This window comes from Hippocampus zosterae, chromosome 8, assembly GCF_025434085.1.
Source record: "Hippocampus zosterae strain Florida chromosome 8, ASM2543408v3, whole genome shotgun sequence".
Taxonomy (NCBI): Eukaryota; Metazoa; Chordata; class Actinopteri; order Syngnathiformes; family Syngnathidae; genus Hippocampus; species Hippocampus zosterae.
In genome coordinates this window covers 16498880-16525074 of record NC_067458.1, presented here as the reverse complement: position 1 = coordinate 16525074, position 26195 = coordinate 16498880, and the positions used below count along the sequence as shown (strand labels likewise).

General features: G+C 43.2%; 2 protein-coding genes across 3 annotated transcripts in view; one reads left to right on the top strand and one right to left on the bottom strand.

Moving 5' to 3' along the window:
• Window positions 1-1261: 1261 nt before the first annotated feature.
• Window positions 1262-26195, top strand: part of si:ch211-212d10.2 (uncharacterized protein LOC557710 homolog) — a 33898-nt gene continuing 8964 nt past the window's right edge. The window contains exons 1-3 of one of the 2 annotated variants that reach the window (XR_007963580.1): window positions 1262-1599; window positions 2155-2270; window positions 2435-2595. Coding sequence is in view for 1 of the 2 variants with exons in the window: in XM_052072922.1 (XP_051928882.1) it covers window positions 1410-1599; window positions 2155-2270; window positions 2435-2533 (405 nt within the window). In the remaining variant the exon portion in view is untranslated. Of the gene's footprint in view, window positions 1600-2154; window positions 2271-2434; window positions 2614-26195 lie in introns of those variants that run through there. The other variant, XM_052072922.1, reaches the window with a different exon arrangement.
• Window positions 5212-24743, bottom strand: cilp2 (cartilage intermediate layer protein 2). The gene is made up of 10 exons (XM_052072800.1): window positions 24482-24743; window positions 18671-18745; window positions 16530-16799; window positions 16143-16325; window positions 15394-15549; window positions 15002-15319; window positions 13752-13860; window positions 12631-12788; window positions 8709-11134; window positions 5212-8624 (listed from the first exon to the last, which is right to left on the bottom strand). The coding sequence occupies exons 1-9, from the start codon at window positions 24543-24545 to the stop codon at window positions 8721-8723; spliced, it is 3747 nt and encodes a 1248-aa protein (XP_051928760.1). The 5' UTR covers window positions 24546-24743; the 3' UTR covers window positions 5212-8624; window positions 8709-8720.

Sequence of the window (26195 nt, the reverse complement as noted above, 5' to 3'; positions counted from 1 at the left end):
GGAAACTCATTTTGTTTTGGCCCTGGAAGAGGTCTGCGCTCAACTGAATGCAATTGTACTTTTAATCTGTTAAGTCAACCAAGGCAGTTTGTCATTATTGTTTTTTAGGGTTCACTCACACGGGACTGCTGGATACCATGCTGATGCACTCTCCTATCCCTGCCGCGTCAAATAATCCAGACATTTGGGTGTCTATTTTCATCCCAAATGCAAGTCTAGTGCAGGAGGTAGTCTAATTCTGCGCAGGGGTGGGTTAAACTTGATATTGGTATTTTCACATTGACAGAGTTTGCCGTAGTTGCAACAGGTGTTTTGAGCTGGTGTGGGCATAAACTCAGTTGCCTTGATTCGCCAGAAATCAAAGCGGCGTCTTTAATTCCCTTTGATATTTCATTCCACAAGAGATACTTGTACGTCTTTAAAATTAGGCCCCGCTCACCAAGGACGTACTTGTACGCCTAAGTATTTTTTTTTTTGTGCGTCATAGAGAGGAGGAGGGTCTAATGCAATCTGCAAATGAGAATAGGCCATTTGCATTGTAAATAATGTAAAAAAAAGCAACCAGTAGGCGGCAGTGGTGCCTCACGTGCTTGAAAAGCATGCTTTTACAAAAAGCTCTTTTTCTCCAGTTTTTGCCCACGAATGGCCATTTTCATGAAATTTAGCCATTTTGTAATGCCGATGCTGAGGAATGGAAAAAGAAACATTTTTTTCCTGCTGAAGAGAGTCCAAACTTTATTTTGGTAGGCTCCATGGTTATATAGCATTAGAACCAAATATTCTGTGGGCCTTGCAAGATCAGTCAAAATCCAGTAAAACACTGGGAAGGAGGGGTTGCTCCAGTGAAAATGGCTGGGATTTAATTAGTTAATATCGGTGCTCGAGGGGTGCAGTCCTTGACATGATGGAAGAAGAAAATTATTTGCTGGAGGCCAAGGAGCAAAAATTACGTTAAGGGTTTAATGCACATGGTTGTCAAATGTATGAATGAAATATGATGACATTTCCTACACATCGTTGGAAGTGATAATCTGTCACCCTTTGCCCTAATAAAATGTATCAAAAAACTGTAGTTAGACATGGCTCCTACTCTCCTACTTCTAGTCATTTGTAATGCTGTGTTGAAGTATTAACAATGTTCAGCTACTGTAAACATGACAATACAAATACAAATGAATTTTTAAAATTATCAATAATCCCCATATTTACAGATATGAAAACAAAAGCGATGGACAGGAAATGCCAATCACGAGCGCCGGGCGCGTGCACGCGCGAGGAAAGGCGAATTCTGTGGCGTGACACTCGGCGTTAAACATGGAACCTGTGCCCAACGTAAAACGACAAATGGAGGTGGAAATACAGATAAGTGCGACATTAGACATTTGGGAGACAAGCGACGCCGGTTTGTAATGGCTTCATCCCCGGGAGAAGGCGAGGGAACCATGGGGGGCGTTGCGTGGAGACACATCGGCGCAGCCTCGGAGCTTTCCGGCAAGAAATGCCGACTCGTGTACTCATCCCTCGGCCGGCAGTCGGACGTGTGCCTCTTCTCCGTCAAGGGGGAGTTTTTCGCCATGGATGCCCGCTGTGCACACGCCGGTAAAAAAAATAAATAAATATCCACACCGCGGTTAAAGTGGGCCAAGCTGAAGCTTTCCCCCCTCCTCGTTGCCAAAACGGATTTCAAAGTAAAATGAATCTTTCGGTTCGACATTCTGCTAGACGCTATTAAACGGTCGTTTGCATTTGAATCCAGTTCAATAAATTAGAAATAAAATTCCAGCTCCTCCTCTGACCGTCGACCGACCACATTGTGCCGTAAAACACTGGGAGGTTATTTTATTCTGATGTGGCATTTCAAAGTAAAAGCCTCTTGAAATCATCGCTTTTCGTATACTTCACAGCAATTCAAAATGAAAGTCCTACTACACGAGTAAAAAAAAGCACTGTGTGTATTTCATTCCCCAAAATTTGTTGATGATTGATTGATTTGTTGATTGATTGATTGATCCAATACTCTCCAAAATGAAAACAACACAAGGCAGTGTGAAATAATGGTGTAAACTGAATATCCAGTATAGGTTTTACTACTTAGGCTATTGATGGTTATGGAAATAATATGGTTACCTGTTGAACATTTCTTGTGTTTCTCAGGAGGTCCGTTGTGCGAGGGCGACATCGAGGAGGCTGATGGAATTCTACGGGTCTTCTGTCCATGGCATGACTACGACTTTAACCTCAGGACTGGGAAGTCCGGGACGTCGTTAAAGGTCAGGAATGAAAGCGATTACGCAGTTTGAACCCTATAATGTTGGACATGATTGTGCCTGGAATCTTGATGCATGTCACATAAAAGCTTCATCGGATGCACCCGAGGACAGCTGTCAAAAGTAATATCGGTGGTCTAATGTCTTCCTTTTTTCCACCGGTTCAGCAACAAGTGCATGAAGTCAAGCTGGAGGACGGTGACGTGTACGTGAAGCATGCGAGCTGTCTCTCCTTGCAGCCGTTTCCTGTCCATCACAAGAGCTGAGCGTCAACCTTCCATACCCCTGGCCGGGGATGCCAAGTTGCTGATTACAGGACGTCCTACCGGTAGCGAGCACATTCGGGGTTATTTATCAGACTTTTCCCCACAAAGTCCAGCCATCTGTAAGCATTCCCGAGTCTTATCTGTCAGTTGTTCAGACTTTGTACTTTGATTGCAAGCGAAGTCAGACAATGATGATATCGGGAAATTCTCTAAAGGAGCCATCGGGACATTACTTCACGTAGACAGACAAACCTTTTGGTAAACTTGAAAAACAAAGCAAAAAAAAATACTTGAACAAAGCTTGGAACTCTATGCAGAAGAAAAAGGTTGCGCTGGGCCGCCACAAGCTCTGATGGATTCAAAATTGTTTTTCCAGTCGATGATTTGTGTTTTCACCTCATACGTGACCCATAACTGCCTCAGCTGCTTAACACTGAGGTTAGAGTTTATTCGGGGTAACTGTGTACCCATGCATCCATTTTCTTTAGTATTTGTCCCCGCTTGGGGTGTTGGTGAGTTGGAACCTATTGCAGCTTACGTTCGGGGAGAGGTGAGTTCGACCCTGGATTGGTCACCAGTCATTCAGACATATGGGCAATTTTCATTGATCCGAACATGCGTGTCTTGTTGCATTCTCATTGAACTTTAAGATGCATGAGTATATTGTGCATTGCTCCCAAGCAGATGGTAATCTTCATTGTGATATTGTGAGTCGATCATTTTTTGCGATTGTTATGAAAATGATTTCTTTTTCAAAATCTTTCAGATAAAATAAATTATTTGATATCTGAGCAATGGGTATTTCCTTTCACTCGGAGTGCCTCTGTATTTGAAATGATCACACTACTCAGTTATTACCTTGACTCGGAGACCTGTGGACTTGACAGAAGTCATCTACCGGCGTCACAAGGTGACATGTCCCCTTCAAAACCGGCCCAAATAAGGGTCTCCCGTCATAGAAAATTGAGTTGTTTTTTTTTACCATTCTACTGACGCATTGAGATGAAAAGCTGGTTTGACAGGAGCCAGAGGAAGGTTCTCGACGTCAAATGAATCATTGGCTTTTTATAGCTATGTGTGTGTGTGTGTGTGTATGTGTGTCTGTGTGTCAAATCTTTAGCAGCGCGTGCCGTTGCTATATTTTTTGGTCAGATCCGTTTCCTGGCAGAAGCACAGCCGCCCAGTCACGAAGGTGTTGGTGCCTTTGCTCCATGAAGGGAAATTTTATTAGGATCATAATTTCACAGGTGAAACCTCACTTGAGCGCACATTTGAGGTCTTGCCGTGCGCTTTATTACTCATCAGCTTGATGGTAAAACATGGTGTTTAATTTTGTGTGTAGATGTACAAAAGTGATCTGAATACATTTTATTGTGTGTTTTTTATTGCCTTTGACAAACTTTTTAAGCCAAGCAATCCTTTCTGCAGCCCGACCTGAGACCGAGCTAATTTTGGTGCAACCTGTCCGGTCTTTTCAATTTCCTGTAAAATGAAAATAAAATCCTGTTGTAAATTTGACACACCGCAGAGAATAATTATCGTTAAAAAGCCTGCCAAATTGACATGAAACAGCCAACTAAATATAAATGAGGTTTGAAAGTGGTGTGAAATTCAAGCTGTTGTTTATACGTTGAAAAACTGTGGCCGTGTCTGCTGAACACGGCAAAACCACACCCGGCTCACCGTTAATCAAATATCACTACTTCTTTTGAATGCCAACACATCCCTTAATGTTTGAGCCACAAATGTACCTCTGCTCAAAGTCTATAAATGTCATCGCAAATATGGTGGATTGAAAAAAAATAAAGTTGACACCCGATAGTTCATGTGCCAAGTTTTGGTGTTAAAAAAAAAGACACCAAGATAAATCATTTCCATACTTTTCACACCATTGATGTGATTCATAACCCGTAGAGCTCAATTTAATGTAATTCAATTGCTTAGAGCGAAGTCAAAACAAGCCTATAGATCGTGTGGTTAGTGCTAGTGTGCATCCCAGCCACCCCCACCCCTCCCCTTCACACACACAAACACACACCGCCACCCAATATATCTTGGGGTGGAAAAAAGTGGACAGATGAAACCAGGGTTGAACTTAATCATAATATAATAATTGCAAGAGATATGTTTGGCAAATACATCATTAAAAGAACAACTTCCCGACAGTGAAGTGTGATGGCGGCATCATCATGCTGTGGTGCTGTTTTTTTTTTCTTCAGATGGAACTCGGTCCTTACACAAGGTGGAATGAATTATGAACAGTTCGAGAAAGCAATCAGTGAAAGCACAAAATGCCGTAAGAAAAGCCAAAGGTGCTGCAACAGTTTGAGGGTGTGCATAATTATGCAACCGGGGTTGTCTTACATTTTCTACTTTGCCCCTTGAAAGATTTCCGTTTCCTTTTCAATAGTTATTGGTCATATTAAAGGTGGAAAAAAAGTTTTGAAAGGAGTCTAGTGCCCTAATATACAATATTATTCGTATTTTTTTATGTCAACATCTCCAAAGTAATTATTTTTTAATATATATGTATGTATGGATGCTTATAAGTCAAGCACGCATTCTAAGTTGAATTCTAACGTTGAATTACATCGTAAAATATTTATATTCAGAGCGCGTAAGCAAACAATGGAAAACTCAAATTTCTAATATTTCTTGTATCGGACAAACTCCAAACGTCATCACAAACATTTATTTACAGTCTCTTAATCATACAAAGTTTATACAATACACCATTTACACATGAAAAGTGACCTGTATCACCATGCAAATGTTAACGCTGTTCAAGCTGCAATTCAAGGCGGCTTCCTGCAAAGCAGAGGGGCAGGTGCAAACTTTCACCTAGAAGTAGTGGGAGAATGTTCAAGGATGACCTCTGGGCTGAATTATGGTTGGGACCAACTGGACTGTGCCAAAAAAAAAAAAAAAGATTTACACATACCTGTTTACTTTGGTGTTAAATAATCAACACTATGTGTCCACTATGTGGCTTCAGTTACTTCAAGCCTATTGGATCTGACTCATTGAAAAAAAAAAAACATTTGATTCACAAGCTCACAGGAAGCAATAATCAATGTCACAGCTCTGATACGACCCCCGGTGGGAAATGGCCAGAAAAAATGCTATTCTGACATTTTGCATCAATATCCTTTTATATAAAGTTTGCTTTCATCGTGTGAGCGTTTGTTATGTAATGTAGCCTGATTGTCGAAAGCAGATCGTGAAAGAGCAAGCAAATCTATCTGCTGGTTTGGAGTTCCAGGTTTATGTCTGTCAATGTCAAAAACGTTTTCAGCAATTGGTATTCAACTATTGGAAACGTTGCCAGCAAGCGTTGAATTCCTGAAAGTTGGCTCGGATTCCTATTCTTAAAGCTAAGATTTCGACATCGGCCCAAAGCTGAAGACATTCAATCTCCGACCCCCCCTGATTTGTCAGTCTAACATTTTACAACTCTCCGCCAAGTGGAAATGTTATTACGATGAATGCCCTTCCCACTGAGATCAACATTTTCTTTCCACGCAGAATAAATCTTGTTTGTGTGTGCTTTGTCGGTTCGAGTAAGGCTTAAAGTCGCATCATTTCATCCCCAAAACGCTGCAAAATATTTTGCCTCTTAACTGTCCTTTTATGTTCCAAAGCGGCACACTTTTCTTTCCCATGCGAGGCCTTGGCCAGGCTGTGATGATTGTTAATTTGTCGCTCAAACTTCCGCTTTGTTCTCATGAATAAGCTGCCGCTGCTGTCAAAGCATTCTTCTCGCTTGCACGTGCAACCGCTTGTCATCAAGCCTCTCGGGATGGACTGCGAAGACCCCAATTACTTCACTTTTTCCTCCTTGACCAAACATTTCATCCATCACGAGCTCTTCTTTCTACAGATGTCTGTGCAGGTCTAACATTTCCTCCAGTTGCTCCGCAGATGTTTGACGTCATGATGACCTGACAGACTGTTGCTATCGCTCCTGGATTCAATTATCAATTCGCCCAAGAGTCATGTTTTGGGGGATGTGGGAGAAAACAAAGAACATGCATTGGAAATTTAAAACCGGGATCACACCTATTTACCGTCAGCGTGACCGTGAGCCGAGTGACAAGTGCAGATTTGATTTCTAATCTCAGAAATGTGATGGTACCATTGTGATGGTAATGGAATTCACCCGCTTGCCATAATTACTTTTTTTGTCTCCAAAATGGAGTGTGCCTGTTTGTTTGTTAATGAATATTTGCGGTAATGACTCCCAAAGGAAGACACAGTTAATTTCAAATCAACCACACAAGTGTGTTTATGTCTCGGACGGTTCTGGGATCCCCAATGGACCACCGATACCCTTGGCTGGTTTTTTGGATTAGTTGGCATGGAGAGGTTATCTTAACATTTTATCCGTCCAGCCATCCATTTTCCAATCCGCTTATCCTCACCAGTGCCTTGTGTGTGCTGGAGCCTATCCCAGCTGTTTTTGGGCAGTAGGCACTCTTAACTAGTTGCTAGCCAATCGCAGAGCACACTTAGACGAACAACTATTCGTGCTCACACTCAAACTTGGGGACAATTTAGAGTGGTCCGTTAACCCGCCATGCATGATTTTGGAATGGGGGGGAGGAAACCGGAGTACCCGCAGAAAACCCACGCTAGCACGGGGAGAACATACAAACTCCACACAGGAAGGCCGGAGCCAGAATCGAACCCTGCAACTCTGCACTGTGAGGCGGACATGCTAATTAGTCGACCACCGTGCGGCCAGATAAATTTGAACGTGTAAAATGATGAGAATAATTCAAGATACACTTAATATACTGTAGAGTTATACGAACATGTTAAATTATTGCTGCTGTTTGTAAGAATCACGCTGAGAGTTGTCAAATCCTGTAAGTTTAGTCTTAAGGGAAGCAAGATTAGAAGGAGTGTTTTAAGAAATTAAATTGCCTTAAAAGTGGCTGTAAAGCCCCTATCCCACTGAGCTGCGAGTGTTTTTTTGAAGCCAGCAAATGTTTGCAGAACGGTGAGCAGACGTTCATCTGTACTGTTCCTCTCTGTGTTCAAAATGTCCTTGCAATTAGAAAAATCATTAAAACCTTTGGCAAACGTTAGGCAAATGTATTTTTGGACATTTGCGAGCTTGAACGAAACCTGACGGCATGAACCCGCATTTTTCTAAATTCGCCAACAGTCGCAATTGTTCCCCCCTCAGTGAAGAGATGCTGAACTCGAATGACCTCTTGATACGTTATTGTCCACAGGCTGACATAAAATGCAACTGTTGACGGTTTAACTCAGTTGCTATCCAAAACAGCAGCACCTACCAAAGTATGTAACTGTGGAGCCTTTCCACAAACAGGAAACAATTTTCCCATATTAAAGGTTGTTTTATGTTTTAAAAACAACAACAAAAAAGAGCTCCTTTAGTTACATTATACGATGTTCTCATTGCACAAATTCATGACACACACAGAAAAGCTGAACAAAAATTCAATCTTGACCCCGAGCAATTACGTATGGTTTTTTTTTAGGTAACATATCAGCAAATGTGTCAAGTCACGCCATGATGCCAGTTTGCTTTAAATGGACATTTGTATTGCTGAATCTCAGCCGACCAAGTGACGTATCCATGCACAACATAAATGTCTGAAAATGTCCTCTGTGACAGGTGGTTCAGTCACTCTCTTTTGATTCTCTCAGTTCGAAGAGAGAGGGTCCGCAACATTTAGAGACGCTCATTGGAAAACAATTTTTACATTGATTGGGTGCCACCACAGATTACCGCAAATTAGCACTTTAGAATGTACATTCTGGAAAGTCAAATACGACTTTCAGACAAAAAAAATGTAACCAGAACGTTTAGATACATGCCACTTACTGCTTTCCATATAGCCACAGGATGGAGGGAGGTCTTACAGGGAGGGATGATAGAGGAGAAAAAAATACTAATATAGCAAACCCTTCAAGTCAACATAAAGATTATTGTATATCTTCAGCCAGGCTCAACATTTTGCTGTTTGTCTGAGTGCGGTGATTTCCACAGTAGAGTGGAAGTTCCTTGAGCTGAATGTCAGGTTTTACTCCCACGATCCGAGTCGCTTCGAGCGAAGGTCTAGAAATGACATTTAAAAGAGTATTCATATGAGAGTTACTCTGATATGACTCGCGACGGGAATAAGTCTTCCTTCGGACGTACCTCTTGACTCTCTCACTGGCGTTGTTGTATGCGCGCAACTGTCCTCCTCCTGCTCGTAGTGACAACCCGACGACTCTGGGTCCTGCCCTGTTGCTCGGAGGGATAGGCTACTACTCGAGTGGATGACCTCTGCACCTGCATACCTTCCATCTGCCTCATATCCCTCGCCATCTGTGACAGCGTCAGTCCCGGGTTGGTCTGCAGCCGCTGGAAGAGGCTTTCTCTGTTGATTTTCCTCTCTGGACAGTTGAAAGTCAAAGCCACTCCCGAGTCGGACTTCATCTCTCTGGAGAAACCGTCCGAGGTTCCGTCAAAGCAGCGGCCGATGGCGATTTCTTTAGCAACCCTGGGATTCTGGTCCGTGACCGTGTATATGCCATAATTATGTCCCAGAGGATCCACAGGGGCTAACATAGTGAAGGCATGAGAGTCATTGCTTAGCGCAACGGGGGGGTGTTTGATGAGGTACTCCTGTAGGAGGCTGTTGGTAGCGATCCTGCGACAGTTCCCTTGTGGAATGATTGAGATGAGGGATCTATCCACCTCGGCTTGATCGAACAACATGCCGCTGCATTTGAACTCCACGCAAGCTGCCGACGTGTTGGCCTCTCGCATGTCCCGAGTGCTGCGGATATCTCGGATGCCATAAAGTTTGTCAATGGTCTCTGGGTGCGATCCTCCCAGGTTTCTCGATCTGACCATCACTTCCTTCTGTCCGTGGACCTTGACTTTGATAAAACATGCTCTGAACTCTTGAGGGTTCGGCCACCATGAGAGGTAGTCCCCCGTCCAGGTTGTCAGATCCGTCTCCTCAAAGGGTACCACGTTGTATTCGTACTTGTCCTTCTCCACTCGAAAGAATCTGAAATGATTTGCATCCACGGGTGCATTTTCGCAGGCTATTAAATTCTGGTACGGATAAATGGGCCCATTGGTTTCATCGAGATTATTTTGGTTGGGCTTCGGCAAATTGATTCTAAAAGCTGTTTTCTTCAGCGCTGGATCTTCGTGGTCTGAGCGCTGGTAGTCGATTTTATCCAGATATGGCTGAGACACACCGATGATGTTTGGATTCATCTTCGGGGAAGAAGGAGCTGCTTCCAGTTCCTCACCACCCATCATTGCTGTGACATATGCAGTATAAGCATCGGGCCTCTGGACGTCACAGAAAGCAGGCAAACAAGCCCCGTTGTGACCGGTTATGACGCTGTCAAAGCGACCCCATGCCCTTGGATTGGCGGAATATCCTGGCTTGGGTTCGAGGTTGATCAGGCTGATGACTACGCCTTCCAGCTGTTCGACAGCGAGAAACTTGTCACTCATGTAGGCGCGGACTTTGACGTAGCAGCGTCTGTTTTCAGGCACGTCCAAATTGAAGAGCCTGCGCTCTCTAATCTCCATGTTGCCTATGAGAAAGGTGCGCTCCTCACGCTTGCTCCGTCCATGCCCACCTGTAGTTGTTGTGCTTGAGAAGTCGCCTTCCTCTTCCCAGACACCCGTGTCGGGATTTAAAGACCAGAGTTTCATTTTGGGAATGTGCTCTTGCATTTTGACATGCTGCGTGTCGAGAAGGACTTGGACCGCTCCGGCCCCGAGCACCTCCTTGTTGCTCTCGTCACGGAAGTCGACTGAGAACATGCCGTAGGTCCTCAAAGGGAGCATGTCACCCTCGGGGTCCACAAAATTGAGGTCGCCAGGGGTGGCAGAAGCCGTGGTGATGTTTCTGGGGTCTATGAAAGTGACGCTGGCCTTTACGGTTCCCTCATAAACGTCTCCATTGTCTTTGTGGAAGGAATTGGCTGGGATGACCAACTGCCCAATCGGGTCTTCCCCTTTCATTTCTCCCAGGTTAATAGCATTGGTCTCACCAGAATCTATATCAATTGGAGCCTGCTTCCTCATGACCTTCACATCATGGTAGATCGACCCACCCTTCTTGTCCAAAATGAAGACCTTCGGCGTGTCAATGAATTTCTGAGCGGGGTCAACGAAATTCACCACCAATCTCTGTGTGTCGGGAGTAACCTGTATGGTGAAACCTCCCTGGTATCCAGTGGTGCCGGCCCTCTGTTTGCCGATGTAGATGTGACCAAACCGCAGTGGCTCACCATTGTCAGCCGTGACCACTCTGCCTCGCACGAGCACAGTTGGCTGCACACACTTCTGACAGCTGCACTGGGATACGGCCCGGATCGGAAGGCTGTAGCTCCCGCAGTCAATAGTCCGAGTTTCCATCGCTTGGACACCACAGCAAAACCCGCCGCCATCTCTGCAGCGCATATCAAAGTCCAGAGAGCCGGCGCATTTGTTATGAGGGCAGCGGCCAGCGTTGTAAAACTTGGAGTTCGTCCCGGGTTGTACGCAATCCAGCGGCAGTCTGATCAGATGTGCCTCGGGGGTGGAATTGCACGCTGGCGCTCCTTTTGCTGCGAAGTATCAATAAACCAGAGTAGGTTATGTTAATGCGTCGCGTAAAAATGACCAAGTGGAGTCACATGAAACATTGCTACTTGTTCTCACCACACACAAAAATCCCGAGACAAAAACAACATCTGAAACTGGATCTAGTGCACAACCGCTATGCAGTGATGTAGCACGGTCAACCAAATTTTGAGGGGAGCAATATTTCTCAAGTGAAAATAGAGGTCTCCGGGGTCTGAAAATTGTACCACCCCCCACCCCCATGTCATTTACAAAAGAGATGTGGCTGATTTGCCACAAGGGTAAGTATGGTGATCCAGTGGGCAGTCTCTTCGCCTCACTCTCCATCCGCAAATGTAGACACCAAGGGGCCACGTGGCATAACTTGATGACCACCAGTACTCCAAACTTGAAAATAAATGGTGCAGAGTCTGCAAAGAATGGCTGATTAAGCCTTTCATGCACCCTGTATCATGATCGCTGCAGTAACCGCTGTCCCTGAAAGGGTTAAATTCAGCCATATATGATACGCAACATAAAAAGAAATGGCTCTACACCCTCATAGAACCTCAGCCTAACAACTTGCTAGTTCTGTAATGGTGTTGGCTAATTTTAAACCAATTTTGAGCCAAGGCACACGTTTTGCATTTGAAAAGAGAAGTTGGAAAAGAAGAATGAAAGAATGATGAGCTCTTCTTCATTCCCATTTAACTTGCTCATTTGTAAATCTGGGCCTGTTTATTTGAACCCAAAGCTGAAGTACTTGCAGGAACCGAAGAAAGACACGTGAAGATTTTAAATCATAATTTTCTGACCAATTATGTGATGGTCTCATTTCCTGCAGCAAATGTGAAGGTCTGTCAATGATGCACTGGTTGGAAATCACAGGTTTCAACTAAGAAGGGCCAGGAGGATGCAGTATGGGCATCGCGTGACCCCATTTAAATGTATGCTTGTGATTCTTATCAGAGAAGAGAATTTATCATCCAGTGTGAATTTCACCTCCACCTTGGCCGCTTTGTGAGCATTTATCTTGTGTAGAACGAGCATCGCTTTTTAAAATCGCTAGAAATAACAAAAGAAAAAGGTCTTGTACTTCAGCCAGACTATCTGATTATTTCCCCTTGTATCCCTCCTCCCCAAAATGAAATAGCCCATAAAATATTCCCTCCCGCCACCCCCCTTTCCCAGATGTGTGTTTTTTGGTCCTCTTAATGCATGGACACGGCTCACAGACGAGGTTTAAAAGATTGGGGTCACCTACTCTTCACCTGCAATATTCCGTCTCTAAAGACCTGGAATGAATTCTGCTTTTGCTTGATCCCGTGAAGGATTTCGAGTAAATTTGCGGAGTCAGACAGATTGTCAAGTTGATCGCACCACTGTGCATTGACAAAAAAAAAAAAGGAGTATTATCAATTGCATGCTGCTTTTGGCTGGGTTTACATGTTGGGAAAATAAACACACAGTAGCTCGGGCATGATGGATATTCAAGACTTACCAATGACAGTGAGGGATGCTGGGGAGGACTTAATGCTGCCTGCAGAGCTGCTGGTTTTGCAATAATACTGTCCAGCCTGCTCCGGCTTCAGATCTTTCAGTACAAGCTCTTCTTGGTACTTGTACAATTTTCTGTCCAGCAGAGTGTCGTTGTGGTACCTTCACCATCAAGAATTGCAAAGTAAAGAATCATATTCTGAATCGTTAATATTGTTCTTGTAATCGCATTCATCATAAACGATTCATTTTGTGCACCGCTGAGCGCTACAATGACATAGCGTTACCATTAAGATGACCGGTAACGATTATTTTGATAATCAACCAATCTCTCGATTATTTTTTTTTTAGATTCAGTGATGTATTGAATCGCTTTTTTCTCATTTATTCCCTTCATTCAAAAACAGAACTTTCTTTCAAATTGACCGCAGAAGATGCACAAACTGATTTTGATTACATAACACGTCACAATTGTGTCCGCAAAATCTCGACAGAAAACTCAAATGTTTCACATGCTTTATTTTGAACTAACACAAACATGATCAATCAGTCTGCTTTCATGGAGGATTACAGACATCTGCGAATGCTGTATTTACTCTTGAAACAAGGTCTCGAAACAATTGGTCGATAATCAAAATGTTTGTTGTGGATTTATATGATAGTGATTAGTTGTGGATTAATTAATCTATTCATGGTGGCACCTTTAATAACAAGCCACGCACCGATCACACCATCCGGGATGTTCTTTACGCTCAACTCTAGACCCTACGACTCATTTGATTTGAGGATCTTACGGTAATATGACGTGACGAGATTTAGCCACTCTGAAGTTGAACGTTGCCTCCAAGGTGCGTTTGTTCGTTTTCACAGAGCAAGAGACAGCTACTTAGTAGATGTGAGTCGCCCGTTTCAATTCTGGTTTGCAAATGACGCACGACTGTATGACCGTCCCATTGTGCTCTGGCTATAGAATAAAGCCCTTGTTTATTATTTTTTTCTTTCAAGGAGGTGTTTATTTGCGAAGAGGCATTTATTTAAGTGGGTGACGCAACTGGCAACTAAATGAGACATCTGGCCTATTTGAGCGTTGGCGAAATCATGTGTTGGCACAAGAATTCAACTCACCAGTAGTATTTGTCAGGTGTTGGAGATCCTGTCGCTTTGCAACACAGCAGCACACGGCCACCCTCGTAACGTACCTTGTCCTCGGGGTGCTTCACAATGTAAGGTTTCTCTGTATGGAAGCAGGGAGCAGCATGAGCCTGAAAGACTGCCTTGAGAGTGCATGACATTATTATACGTGATTCACACGTTTGGCCCATGTGCTTTTGGAGAATGACGTTTTAGAGGAATTTGGACTTTTTAAAGCAGCACAACGCGGTTTACTTTTATTTTGCTTTTTAGTTTCCATGCAACCAATTAAGTGTTGCTGTGGAGTCTCTCACCAGCAGGGAAATTGTATCTGATGTGTTTTTAAGTTTCTTTATGAGAGTTCTAGATTTGTGGAGAAATCAAAGGGGGTTTATTTTCATAAGAAAATGGCACTACTGCAACGGATAGCTTTACTGTAAGAAATTGACAGTTGTGTCTCATGTTTTGTTTTTAAATCAATTTCCAATATTTGTTCCACTAGCAATGCAGTATACCTAATTAAACCAAAAATACAGCAGTCCATACAAATGCTGGAGGGGTCTACAGTTTTTTAATCTGTACTACTAGGGGGGGGGGGGCGGCATTGGACCGAGCACTTCCTAACCAGTTGTATGATAAAATGCAATTTTAAATATGGACAAAATGCAATGCATGAATGTAAAACGCGTGTTATATTCCTTTTGGATAATCCATTTTTCAATGCATATATAAAAGATCCACTATCCTAACTCAACAACAAAATAACCACATACAGTAAAAAAAAAAATCGTGCAAAGGACTCTCTTGCATAAATGTTACCATTCAAAGACAGCATAAAACTGCTGAACAATTAACTAACATTTAGTGCAAAAATTCATTTAGTGGTGATTGGTGATAGTGCCAAACTACAGTGAGGCACCTGCAAATTTCTATAGTCTGGGAATTTTTTTAAAATGATCTTTTTTTTCATGTTTTTTATTTTTTCCATTTATCCAGTATCCCCCTACATAAAATTTACATTTTATATATCAGAATATTTGAAAGAATTTTGGGGGTTTATAGTTGCCAGTTGGCTAAAGTGTTTGGTCACACTTGTTGCAATGCGCAATTCGTGGCCATGCTCAAAATTGGAATTTTCTCATGATTTTTATTTTTGGTGACTTTTTGTCAGCTGGAATAGACTCCAGCTCATTCGCAATCCATATGTAGGCAAGCGCTATAGCAATGAATGAATCTCTACTCACCAGCTGATCTGAGGACAGCAGACACCCAGGAAAGGCCGGTGCTGTTACTGCTGGAGGAGACGGTAACGGGGGCAAACTTATCCTTCCTGATGATAAGCGAAGTGACGTTGGACGAGCAGATTCCCTGCAACCTGAAGTGGCCTTTGGCATCCGTCCGGGCGCGGATGACTTTGGGACGGCTGGCAAATGCCACCAAGGCCCCCGCCACAGGGACCCCCGTCACACTGTGGACGTTGCCGTGCAGGACGTGGCCATCACACACGCAGCGGCCGCAATCTTCATCTGGGCGGCCCTCGGCGCAAACGCGCTGACATTTGACTGTTGGGACAACGAGCCAAAGTTAGGCGCATGTCGGCAGTGATGTCAAAATACGTCGCCGTCTTGCATCAAACCTGGACATGGACTCTTGCCACACTTTTGAGTTTCAGTGGGGCGTCCGGTGCACTCTAATGTCTCCGAGGTCCTCACGCAAGTCCTCCTTCGGATCCTCCGACCCCCGCCACATGTCACTGAGCAAGACCCCCAGCGACCCCATGGACTCCACTTGGCTGCTTGCACACATGCAACAGGATTACTTTCATGGAAATTTACCAAAGCACACTGCTAGATGTCATCAGATCATGAGTGGCTCATCTGTCAGAAAGTGCACTTTGGAACACGAGGTTCGCACCTCAAGTCCCACATACAAATATAAAAATACGCGGACCGGTGGATGACTGGTTAGCGCCTCGGCCTCACAGTGCAGCGGTGCAGGGTTTGATTCCAGCTCTGGCCTTCCTGTGTGAAGTTTGCATGTTCTCCTTGAGCCTTGCCTGGTTTTTCTCCGGGTACTCCCACATTGTAAAAACATGCATGGCAGGCTGATTGAACACCCCAAATTGTCCCTAGGTGTGCGTGTGAGGGCGGATGGTTGTTCGACTCTGTGTGCCCTGCGACTGGCTAACAACCAGTCGGGGTTGTACCCCACGTACTGCCCAAAGACAGCTGGAATTGGCTCCAGCATGCGACCCTTGTGAGGATAAGTGGATCAGAAAATGGATGGATGGAAAGTGAATAGGCTCCCATGGCAAGTTAAAAATCCTGGGCCGCCAACAACAGTTTCACAGATTAACACGAAATTGGGAGGACATGTTTTCATCACCTGTACATGGAGGGGTGGAGCACTCCCTCCTCTCCGAATGGTGGCCCTGGCAAGCAGGAACCAAGAGCAAAGGCATTGGCTGCGTGCTCATGCAGCTCCTCTGGCGGACCTGGATGCCCACATCGCTGCAAACGGTTGTCGTGCATGGACCCCACTCGCCCCACGCGGTCCAGAAACTCTGCTCTGAGAAACAAGTTGGAAGAAGAGCGGCGTTACAAGTGTGAAAATATACATTAGGAACTTGATTTCGTATATTTTTTCTACGACCAAGCTTGCAACACAAAATAAAACCGACTAAGTGATTGCTCCTTAAAAAAAAAAAAAAAAAAAACCTCAGAATTTAGGCCACTGGTAAAATTGCCATTTCTACTCTTGGACTTCGACTACCTGGTGGGCATTGAAAGCGGACATGGTAGTTGGAGCAGGTGCGTCCGTAGGGTTGCTCCTTGTTGATGCACCAGAAGCCCTTCTCCAGACTGGAGTGGACGACTTCTCCCGTTTCTGCCGCAGCAACCCAATCTGTGGTGCGAGCCTCCATCGCTGTGGGTCTCGAGCACACTCTCTCCCGGTAATAGAAGCGGATGGCCTCAAGGCGCTCGTAATCCCCGTTCCCACCTGGGTGGTCAATGTTGAACCATGACGTCCACTCTGTCAGACCTGAAGACAATCAAAAGGATACTCTAAGAAAAAGATTTCGAACAAACGCTGAATGAATTCAGTCATTGCATCTGTGGGTCAAAAATCAAAGATGGATCTCAGACTTCAGATCAAAAAAGATTTGCTCATCTCATTTAAGCTGAATGCACCTCTGGGAGTCATTGTGAGGCAGATGAGGCCTGCGGTGCATTCAGCGGGAAAATAAGACTACTCGACAATAAATGGCTGCATTGGCAACCCATTCATGGAATGTATCATATTCTTCAAAAAAATAGGCGGAGACGTCCTCTCGAGGCCAAAATCATTTGTCACCTGTGAATCATTGAATCTCGATGATTCACGTTCATGGCTAAAAGGAGCTCATGTTTCATTCAAACAATAAGAACTTTTGGAACCCCGATAGGAAATTTATGTTAACTGAAATTACATCCTGATTAAAAGAGATTATATAGCTCAAACTGTCAAAATTCACTCCACTGAATTTCCCTACAGGGATCTGAGTTACCTTTATGGCTGGATAATGTACATTTTATTAATATATATATATATATATATATATATATATATATATATATATATATATATATATATATATATATATATATTTTAAAAACACACCGCTTACCTATGAACCTGCGTGTAGAATTCAAATAATATTCACATTGTAATCCGTCAAATAATTAAAGCTGTATTTCGCAAATTAATGTTCAAATATGAAGCTAGTTCCTGCGGAAGGCTGGTAAGGTGGTGGTTCGCCGCCCTCCGGGCGGCTCATCAGCTAGTTCCTGCGGAAGGCTGGTAAGGTGGGCCTTCGGGCCACAAAAGTGTTGTTGCTTGGTTCAACTTTTTGTTCATCTTCATTGCTTATCGCGAAAATAAAGAGATGTTTAGCTCTACTAAATAACTAACAATTTCATTGCAATGCTTGTGGGTAGACAACATTTTTTCGCTAAGATGCCCGCGCGATCGTAGTGAGCCACTGCCTGAGCGGCGCAGTGGCGGCGCGCAGCGGCGCGGTGAAGTAGGTACGTTTTGAAAAGGGACAGACGGAAGGACAGACCGCGTGCGGGACGACGCGCAATATATATATAGATTAATGTTCGACATTTGTCAATCTTTAACCTTTATTGGAGTCTGTATGAGAACAGCGTATTGGTGTGCATATGAAGCTAACGCTAATGTTGCTAACAAATTAGCCGCACACAAGACGCCAGTAACGGGCATGCGCAGGAGGAAGCTAGGAGTTTCCCTCAAGTCTTATTGAAAGGTCCATCAACGTTAGAGTGAGAAACTGTTGTCCGAGAACAGGTTATTTTTTATATATTCAACATTTCATGAATTACATGAACATTTGTGTTTTTCATCCAATTGGAAGATTACTTGGGGATGGTATTTTGAGTGCAGCCGGTCCTACCTCTTTGTCGAAAATAAGAATCCATGGATATGAGTTGTACAGAATTAATTGACAGAATTAAATATTTGGCATTCATTTTAATGATCAGTGACACAACTTATATATACCAAAACCATGCTCATATAAATAGCATGGCGTTGAAAGGAAAATGGAAAACCAGTACGAAAGGAACAAAAATGAGGCTTGTAAACAAGGCTTGTAAACACCTTCCTGTTCTGTCACTTCAAACTCAAAGGGCGACTGTTTTTTTTCCCCTGTATTTTTTAATTGTATCTACTGGGCACTGTCTTCTTCCCATATGCCAAAAGTAATGAACACTGAAGACTCTAAATTGTCCATTGGTGTGAAAAGGACGATGAATGGTTGTTTGTAAATTTGTGTCTTGCGAATGGCTGACGACCAGTCGAGGCTGTAAATGGCATGAATATTTTTTTTTGGTTCCCGTGGCTCTCTGTACCTGTCGTTCGCGTATCTACAAAACCTTTTGGCGTTGCTCTCCTGCTCCTGACTGATGCACTCTCCCTTCGTAATTCTGTAAGCAGAAAGAAAGGATTTTTGTTAGCTGTGCAAACAATATGAACTTTATTCTGATTCATTTGAACACAATCATCTGGTTGCTAACTCACAGAAAATCAGCCCGATATGAAAAAAAAAAAGTTTGCACGGCCTTTTCAGGTTTCATTTGGACCGGGCATAAAATGTAAATATCGTCCCCCGGAAGATGCCAATGCAGCGTTTGTATGTGTGTCTTCTAACTCGCTGTTCCAGTGGTTAGTTTCTCCCAGTGGCTGATGGTTTTTATGGCTTCGCCTCAAGCCTTTCTTACGATGTCAGCAGCACATTAGTTTGATGGATTGAGGAAAGTGAGATGTCAGCGCCGGCGATCAAACGATATTCTGGTCTTAACAAGCCAAAATGCGGCTACTGACGAAATACTGGATTCCATTCTGGTCTCGACCAAGAACAACAAATGTGATCATTTACAGGTCATTAGCATGGCGTCATCAAGCGATTTGCTGAAAAAGAAATGCTTTCTGCCGATATCTGCATTTGATCGGCAGAGCAGAAGTGGCTTTTGTGCCTTTCGTGTCTTTAAAGCAACAATACAGAATAAGTTACATTTCAAGGTTATTGATTGTGTGCAATGAAGTAATTTGTGCAGTGATGTTACAGTTGTTGCATAGTTCACAAAGACATATTTAGTTACTGCTGTACTTGCTGTTTTCCGTTGAGTAGTATATATTTATATCACGGCCCGGAGGTCGTTTTCGTTGACTTTCCTACTTTGTTAGCATAGAGCACAATTATAGATGACAACTCGTTCAGTGCTACAAATTCCTGTGATATTGGAACAGACTGAGTACCTGCGATCAGTGTTTTTATCGATATGCCGGAAACTTTTGACCCGAGGCCTGTGCTTTCAAACCGCATTCCTCGTTCTTCACAAGAGATGACATTTTATTTCTTTTATTTTAAAAGGATGGTTTTTGTTGTTGTTGTTTTTTCATTTTTGTTTTGTTTTGTTTTTTCCAAAAAGCAAACATCAGAAGAGAATGCTTTGGACCCAACACTCTCTACTCGACAAAGAGTTTACAAGATATTTTATTCCAAGTCAAGCTTTCAGTTGTAGTCCAAACATTTTGCTAATGAAAAAAAAAAGCAACAGCCCTCTCTATTTTTCATTAGTGGGGAATTTCGCTGCTTATCATCATTTCAAGATGCTTGCTGACAGTGGCTGTAAACTGGGCAACCGCTTAGACTTTTTACAAGGTGCCTAATGGTTTTAATAAAGTTGAAAGAGGACATTTAAATTAGCCACGGCCAATGGTTTTGCGACAGTTACTGAAGCTATGAAAGACTTTTTTTTATTGTCTTTTGTCGGAATGCGAAGACACTCAGGAGTTGTTTCACATGTGCCGTATCGCATGGCTTCAACTCTAACAAGACAGTACGACCTGTAATTTCCGACGTACACTTGATGTCCTTTGTCCTTCAATTTCTCACATGCACTATTTCCAAGCAGGCTACACTTTTCACACTCTTGCTGATTAACCTTCCACCTGGACATTTCCACCAATGTGTCAGGAGTTGGCCAACCCACCCCCTGGCCAACCCTCGTCATGCAGGAAGGGGAAAAAAGAAACATTAAAGCAGGGATGTCAAACTCATTTTTGTCGCCGGACACATTAAAGTTACCAGTTCCCTTGGATGGCCGTTATGACTGTGAAACCATAGAAAGAAGTCAAGAAGAATGGTTTATTCAAATATACTTTAAGTTTCTGTAATGGGGGTTTTGGGAACAAGAAAACTTACAATAGCTCTCTTATATATTACATACGAGAATTTGAAAATGTGGTTAAAAGTTTAGTTAGCATCATAGAAGTTTGATTTGCTTTCACGGGCCATATCAAATGATGTGGTGGGCCAGATCTGGCCCCCGGGGCCTTTAGTTTGACACCAGTGCATTAAAGCGCCGTCAAAGGCCGGAAGGGTATGATGTGGATCATAGAGCCTGGTTAGCAACCAGGTTCCACTTATAGCGCCAATTGTGTGCCACGCGAGCTACCGGATTACGATTCTTTCCACATATTAACCGCGACAACTGCCAATCTTATTTTAGAGGCGACACAGTAGCTCTTTGTGCCACGCCTTCGCCTGGGCCATACATCATGCTCCTGAAAGGGCGCCAATAAATAAAATGGGAGCGCGTGGAAAAAGCCAAGGTAGGACCGTGCCAGATTGAGGCTGTATAGAAGTCAGGAGCTTGTTTATTACGAGTGTATTCCAGGAGAAGACATTAACCCCCGAAGCAGCCCCCCCCACACCCCCAATCCCTTTCACATGTTACATAACTTGTTGGCTTAGTCTGCCAACTGCGAGGTTGACGCAGACTCTGACTGGCTGTCTGCGCGCTCGACGGTGTGGGCAACTCTGACACATGTGTGCGTGTGTTTGTGCGAGATGATCTCTTTGCCATGTCATATGGAAGCTGTTTTCGCATTTGGCCGGCTTCTTCGTCGAGGTGTGCGTATACTTTTTTTTCCCTTTCCCTCAAATGTTTGGATTCCTAAAGCATCTGCGCCTCATTAAGATATGCAATTGGGTTCCTAACATTAGCTAATGATGCACATCAGCCGCATGATTTGAAGATTTTTTTTTCTAATTCTTCTGCAATGCAATAAAGTATGAGCCGGGTAAAGCTTTCATCCCCGATAATGTTCAAATATGATTGAGCACAATCAAAATATCTCAACGTCCTTATCTGAAAGGCTGCACAGGAGCCCAGAGTACAAAGAATTCCATCAGAAATAAATTACTCCCACAAACGTCCTTGCATGTGAACAAAAAAATACAAACGACAGTATTAGAAAATCATATATATATTAAAAAAATAAAAAATGAATTTGTCGGCATCACTAACACACAATAAAAGCTATAAAGTAAATACTTTGATGAAAAACACTTTAAATATGAGTACACATGGAAATTGGAAGTACAGGAGTAACTGAATGTTACATTTTGTCAGTTCACAACGCTCATGGATTGTGAATATTAATTATTCATATTAATTAATTTGCCGTTCTTTTGCTGTAAGACCAAAAAATGTATGTATCTCGAATCTTATACATTTTACTATTGTAATACAGGTTAATAAAAAGAAAAAAAAAGAATGGTTAGGAAAAAAGTTGGTAAAAACAATTAACACTTTCGCTCCACATCTAAAAAATACCACCCCCCCAAAAAAAAAAAAGAAACTACGGGACAAATGGCCTAATAAGTGAAAAAGTAATGAACAAAGAATCAAAAAAATGATATGTGATGGTTGAAGCAAGCCAACTTTAATGACCCCTCTGTTATCTCGTTAATAAAGTCATCTGGCCAGTCGACCTAAGTCAACATCTGGACACGCCGCCCGTTTGACTCCCAGCAATCCTCCAATTGATCGTCACCCTCCATCTACAGCCCACATCTAACGGCCGCGCCATTAAGGCGAGCCGGCTCTGGCGAGCCTGTTGAAAAAGTCTACAAAGCAAAGCGGTGCCTCATTTAAGCTCTGCAGCACAAGTAGCTGGCCGCCTTCAATTAACCAAACAAGTCGTAAACCGCCACACTTCGGAGGCGGTGGGACGAGTGAGAAAGGCCTTCGAAAAAAAAATGTGCTAGTGACCATATGCATGTTTCAACTCACTCTACCTGTCCTTTTTTTTTTTTTTTAATTCCATTCTCTCATTTAGCCAGAATCCAAGCCAACAAAGTGGAGAATGGGCTCCATACAGTATTTAGTGGATGATTATATGAGGCGCGACTGGCACAGTTCTGCGAAGGGTCGACTGAGGACAAATGAAGTGAACTTCACAGAAAACGTTAACGGCTGTATAAGATGCCAAGGTGCTCTGCTGTATTCATTTTTTGAGAGGACATTAATTTATGGCCATCTGCAACGTGTTTACTTGCGTAGGTCTCTCAGTCCAAAGATACCTATTAAGGTGTAGCTGGAATCACATCAGTGGCATTTTAATAAATTGAAAATCTTAATATGTATTCCCAAAATTTTAAGGAGGCGACAATACTTACTCTTGGGTTTGATGCTTTTTTTTCTCCTGATTTTCTTGCAAAGGCACTTATAAATTTCCAGACAGCAGAAGTCTTGAGTAAACCATATGAGCATATCACCTTTGACATGAACCACAAAGTGTCTGCTCTTGCAGAGAGGACTTTTGTTTTTTGTTTGTGAAACTGGAATTTCAAACAATTTAAAAGCCTAAATGATCCATATCGTGCTAGCATCTCGTACGGACGAGCCGTGTGCAAATCTATTCCACGTTATCAAGAGTCCTGTCATATTTGTTGCATTCATTTTGCAGTTTTTCCTCAAAATTGTAATGATATATTTTACGTCGACCTCACAGTGCAGAGGTGCAATTTTCGATACTGGCTCCGGCCTTCCTGTGTGGAGTTTGCATGTTGTCCCCAGGCCTGCGTGGCAGGCTAATGGAACACTCTAAATTGTCCCTGGGTGTGAGGGTGAGTGCGGATGGTTGTTCGTCTCTGTGTGCCCTGTGATTGGCTGGCAACCAGTTCACCCCCGCATACTGCCCGAAGACGGCTGGGATAGGCTCCAGCACCCCCAGCGACCTTTGTGAGGATAAAGCGGATCGGAAATTGGATAGATGGATTTATTTTATCCTCACGAGGGTCACTGGCGTGTCTTCGGGCAGTAGGCGGGGTACACCCTGAACTGTTTGCCAACCATTTACAGGGCAAACATCGTCCAACAACTATTCACATTCAATCACACCCAGGGACAATTTAGAGTGTTCCATTAATCTGTCATGCATGTTTTTGGAAGGTGGGAGGAAACCGGAGTACCCGGAGAAAACCCACACAGGCACGGGGAGAACATGCAAACTCCACACAGGAAAGCTCGCATCCGAAATCGAACCCTTGACCTCTGCATTTTGAGGCGTGCGTGCTAACTTACTGTGCCGCTCTTGTTTTAAACAATAAAATGAAAAAATATATATACTGTATATTTTTTTCCCCTTACTGGTAATCTTTGAATGACTCAGCCTATCAAAAGTTTGCGAAATTCAAACTCTTGATGAAATATGGTATGTACATGAAGTTTGTGATAGAGTTACTGGACTAAGTTAAATATAGTATATAAAACAGTATATTTTAAATAAAAGTCGGTAATGTAAATTACAGTGCTAAAAAATATCATGATTTTATGAGGCGCTGTAGCCCCACCCTATTCCATTTTCATTCCAGTGTTCTTTTTTTTACAATATTTTCGTGTTTTACCTTTTTTTCCACTCAAGGCACATTTAGAGCAGTTGCAAACAACCAATTTGGAGAAAAACAAGCTCACTACTGTCAAAAACCATCAATTGACAGCCCAGTCTTTTCCTAAAAACTCTTTGTAGCTCTTTATTGGCCAACATTTGTTAACTTATAACGGAGTCAAATCGGCATCACGTGATTTTGAATTTTGAAAAGTGAAGCCAACAAAGCATCATGTTGGGAAGGTCCCTCTCCTCCTCTGCTATCAGCACATGTTGCAGATTAGCCTGTCGGCGGAGCGTGCTCGTGTCATAATATTGGAGCGCACGAGCCACAGTGGTGGTCCTTACAGTACCACGCAAGCACACGTGCACTCTCGCCCCTTTTATCCAATGAGCTCACCACCAATTTCCCCTCCAAATCTCTCCTCTCATCATCTCACCGACATGAGATCAAACCTCATTCCTTCATGACATTCACTTACCTTGGCCCAGAGCCGCAGAAGCCAGGAAAGCAAGCAGGAAGGCCGCTATTTTTAATCCCGACATGATGCCACTCTGTTAATCAAAAAGCACAACGGAGTGAACCGGTCCCCGGTTCCTTCAGGTGTGTGAGATTGCTGAGAAGTGTTGTCGCCGCTCGGGCCGCAGTTGTCCAGTCGGAGGCGTGAGGCCGGTGGTTTTTAAAAAGATGGAGCGACGTGGGCGCTCGCCAATCCGGCCCCTCTCTGCTCACCATTGGTCAATTTTGAAGCAACATCTGCGTCCTCCGTATCATTTTCCACCCCCGAAAGAAAAGGTATAAAGGAGGGGTTGGGGGGCCGGTAAGCTTGGGGTGGGGGGCACTCACAATGCTGAGCAAGAGGGTAAGGGAGCGGATGCTAAAATTAAAAATGTTATTAAATCATGGCCTTTTTGGGGAAAATTACGTAATACAGTGACCCCCCCCCCACATTCATCGCAGGGGATGCATTCCAGACCCACTCATTTTATGTGAAAAGCTGCCATGTAGAGAGACATTCCAAAAAAAAACCTACAACTTAACTCTTTGACACACTTTAAAAGAGTTAAAAATTAATAAAACAGGCTTTGAAAACACAATGTAAATGTATTTGAATGCAAAAACAAAGCACGTATAAAATCTTTAAAATATACTGCACCAATTGTAATCTGGCGTCTCTGTGTACCTTTAAAAGGCGGGACCTGGTGAAATGGCGTGTGATGTTGGCGAGTCTGCGTGTGAGTGTCTCAGTGTGAGCTGTGGCTAACAGCTGCTCTTGTATATGCTAATTGTGTCTTTTGAGTGTTTAGCAAAGGACATTATTGATGCCCCCCTGCCAAGAAAAGTTTGTGGATAGAAATTTTTAAAATGTGATTCCTTAAATCTGGACCTCTCCGCTCCCTTACAATTTCTTTCATAAAGACGTCCATAGGCCATTCCTGAAAAGAAAAAAATACTATGCAGCGATACAGCTCTGGAAACCACATCGAAAAGATCCATTTCTCTGCTTTTGACATTTATAGGTACAGTATGTACAAAGTTTGGGAGTAAAATTGACTTTGTTGTTGTATGATATAACATACTCACATTTCCAAATTCCAAATATTGTCATTGAGAGCAGTACTTCTCAACTGGTGGGTTGCGGACCCATTTTTGGTGGGTTGCAGTTGTATTCAGAATTTTCTTTCTTTTTCAGAACAGTACTGCGGCGTACCAAGTTTCCACAAAGAACATACAACATATGGTACGCGTCAGGAAATGTCACTCACTTGTGATGTAAACACTTGCTGGTCTGTAAATCAATACTGTGCAGCACGGCCTTTGATAGCGGACCTCGAAGCTAGCAAGAAGCTTTTGGCAGGATGTTAATCTCATTTCATACTGAAAAAATGGAACATACTGTACCCCAGCCCCACAGCTGTACATATATACACTCTTAAGTCCTGGGCTTGTTAAACATTTGTTTTTGGAATTGATTATGGGCTAGATAAAATGTGCTCACTGGCCAGATTTGGCCCACTTGCCATAAGTTTCCCACCATTGGCTTAGGCTATGCAAACCTATCTCTCCTCAACATCAAACATCAGAAAGACATTTAAAAAAAACGCACATTTCCCATGGTCAAATAGTTTATTTCTTTTGAATACGATCTTTGACGTTCGTAGCCTGCGCTCGGCCTCTGCTTCCACTTGCGGTTC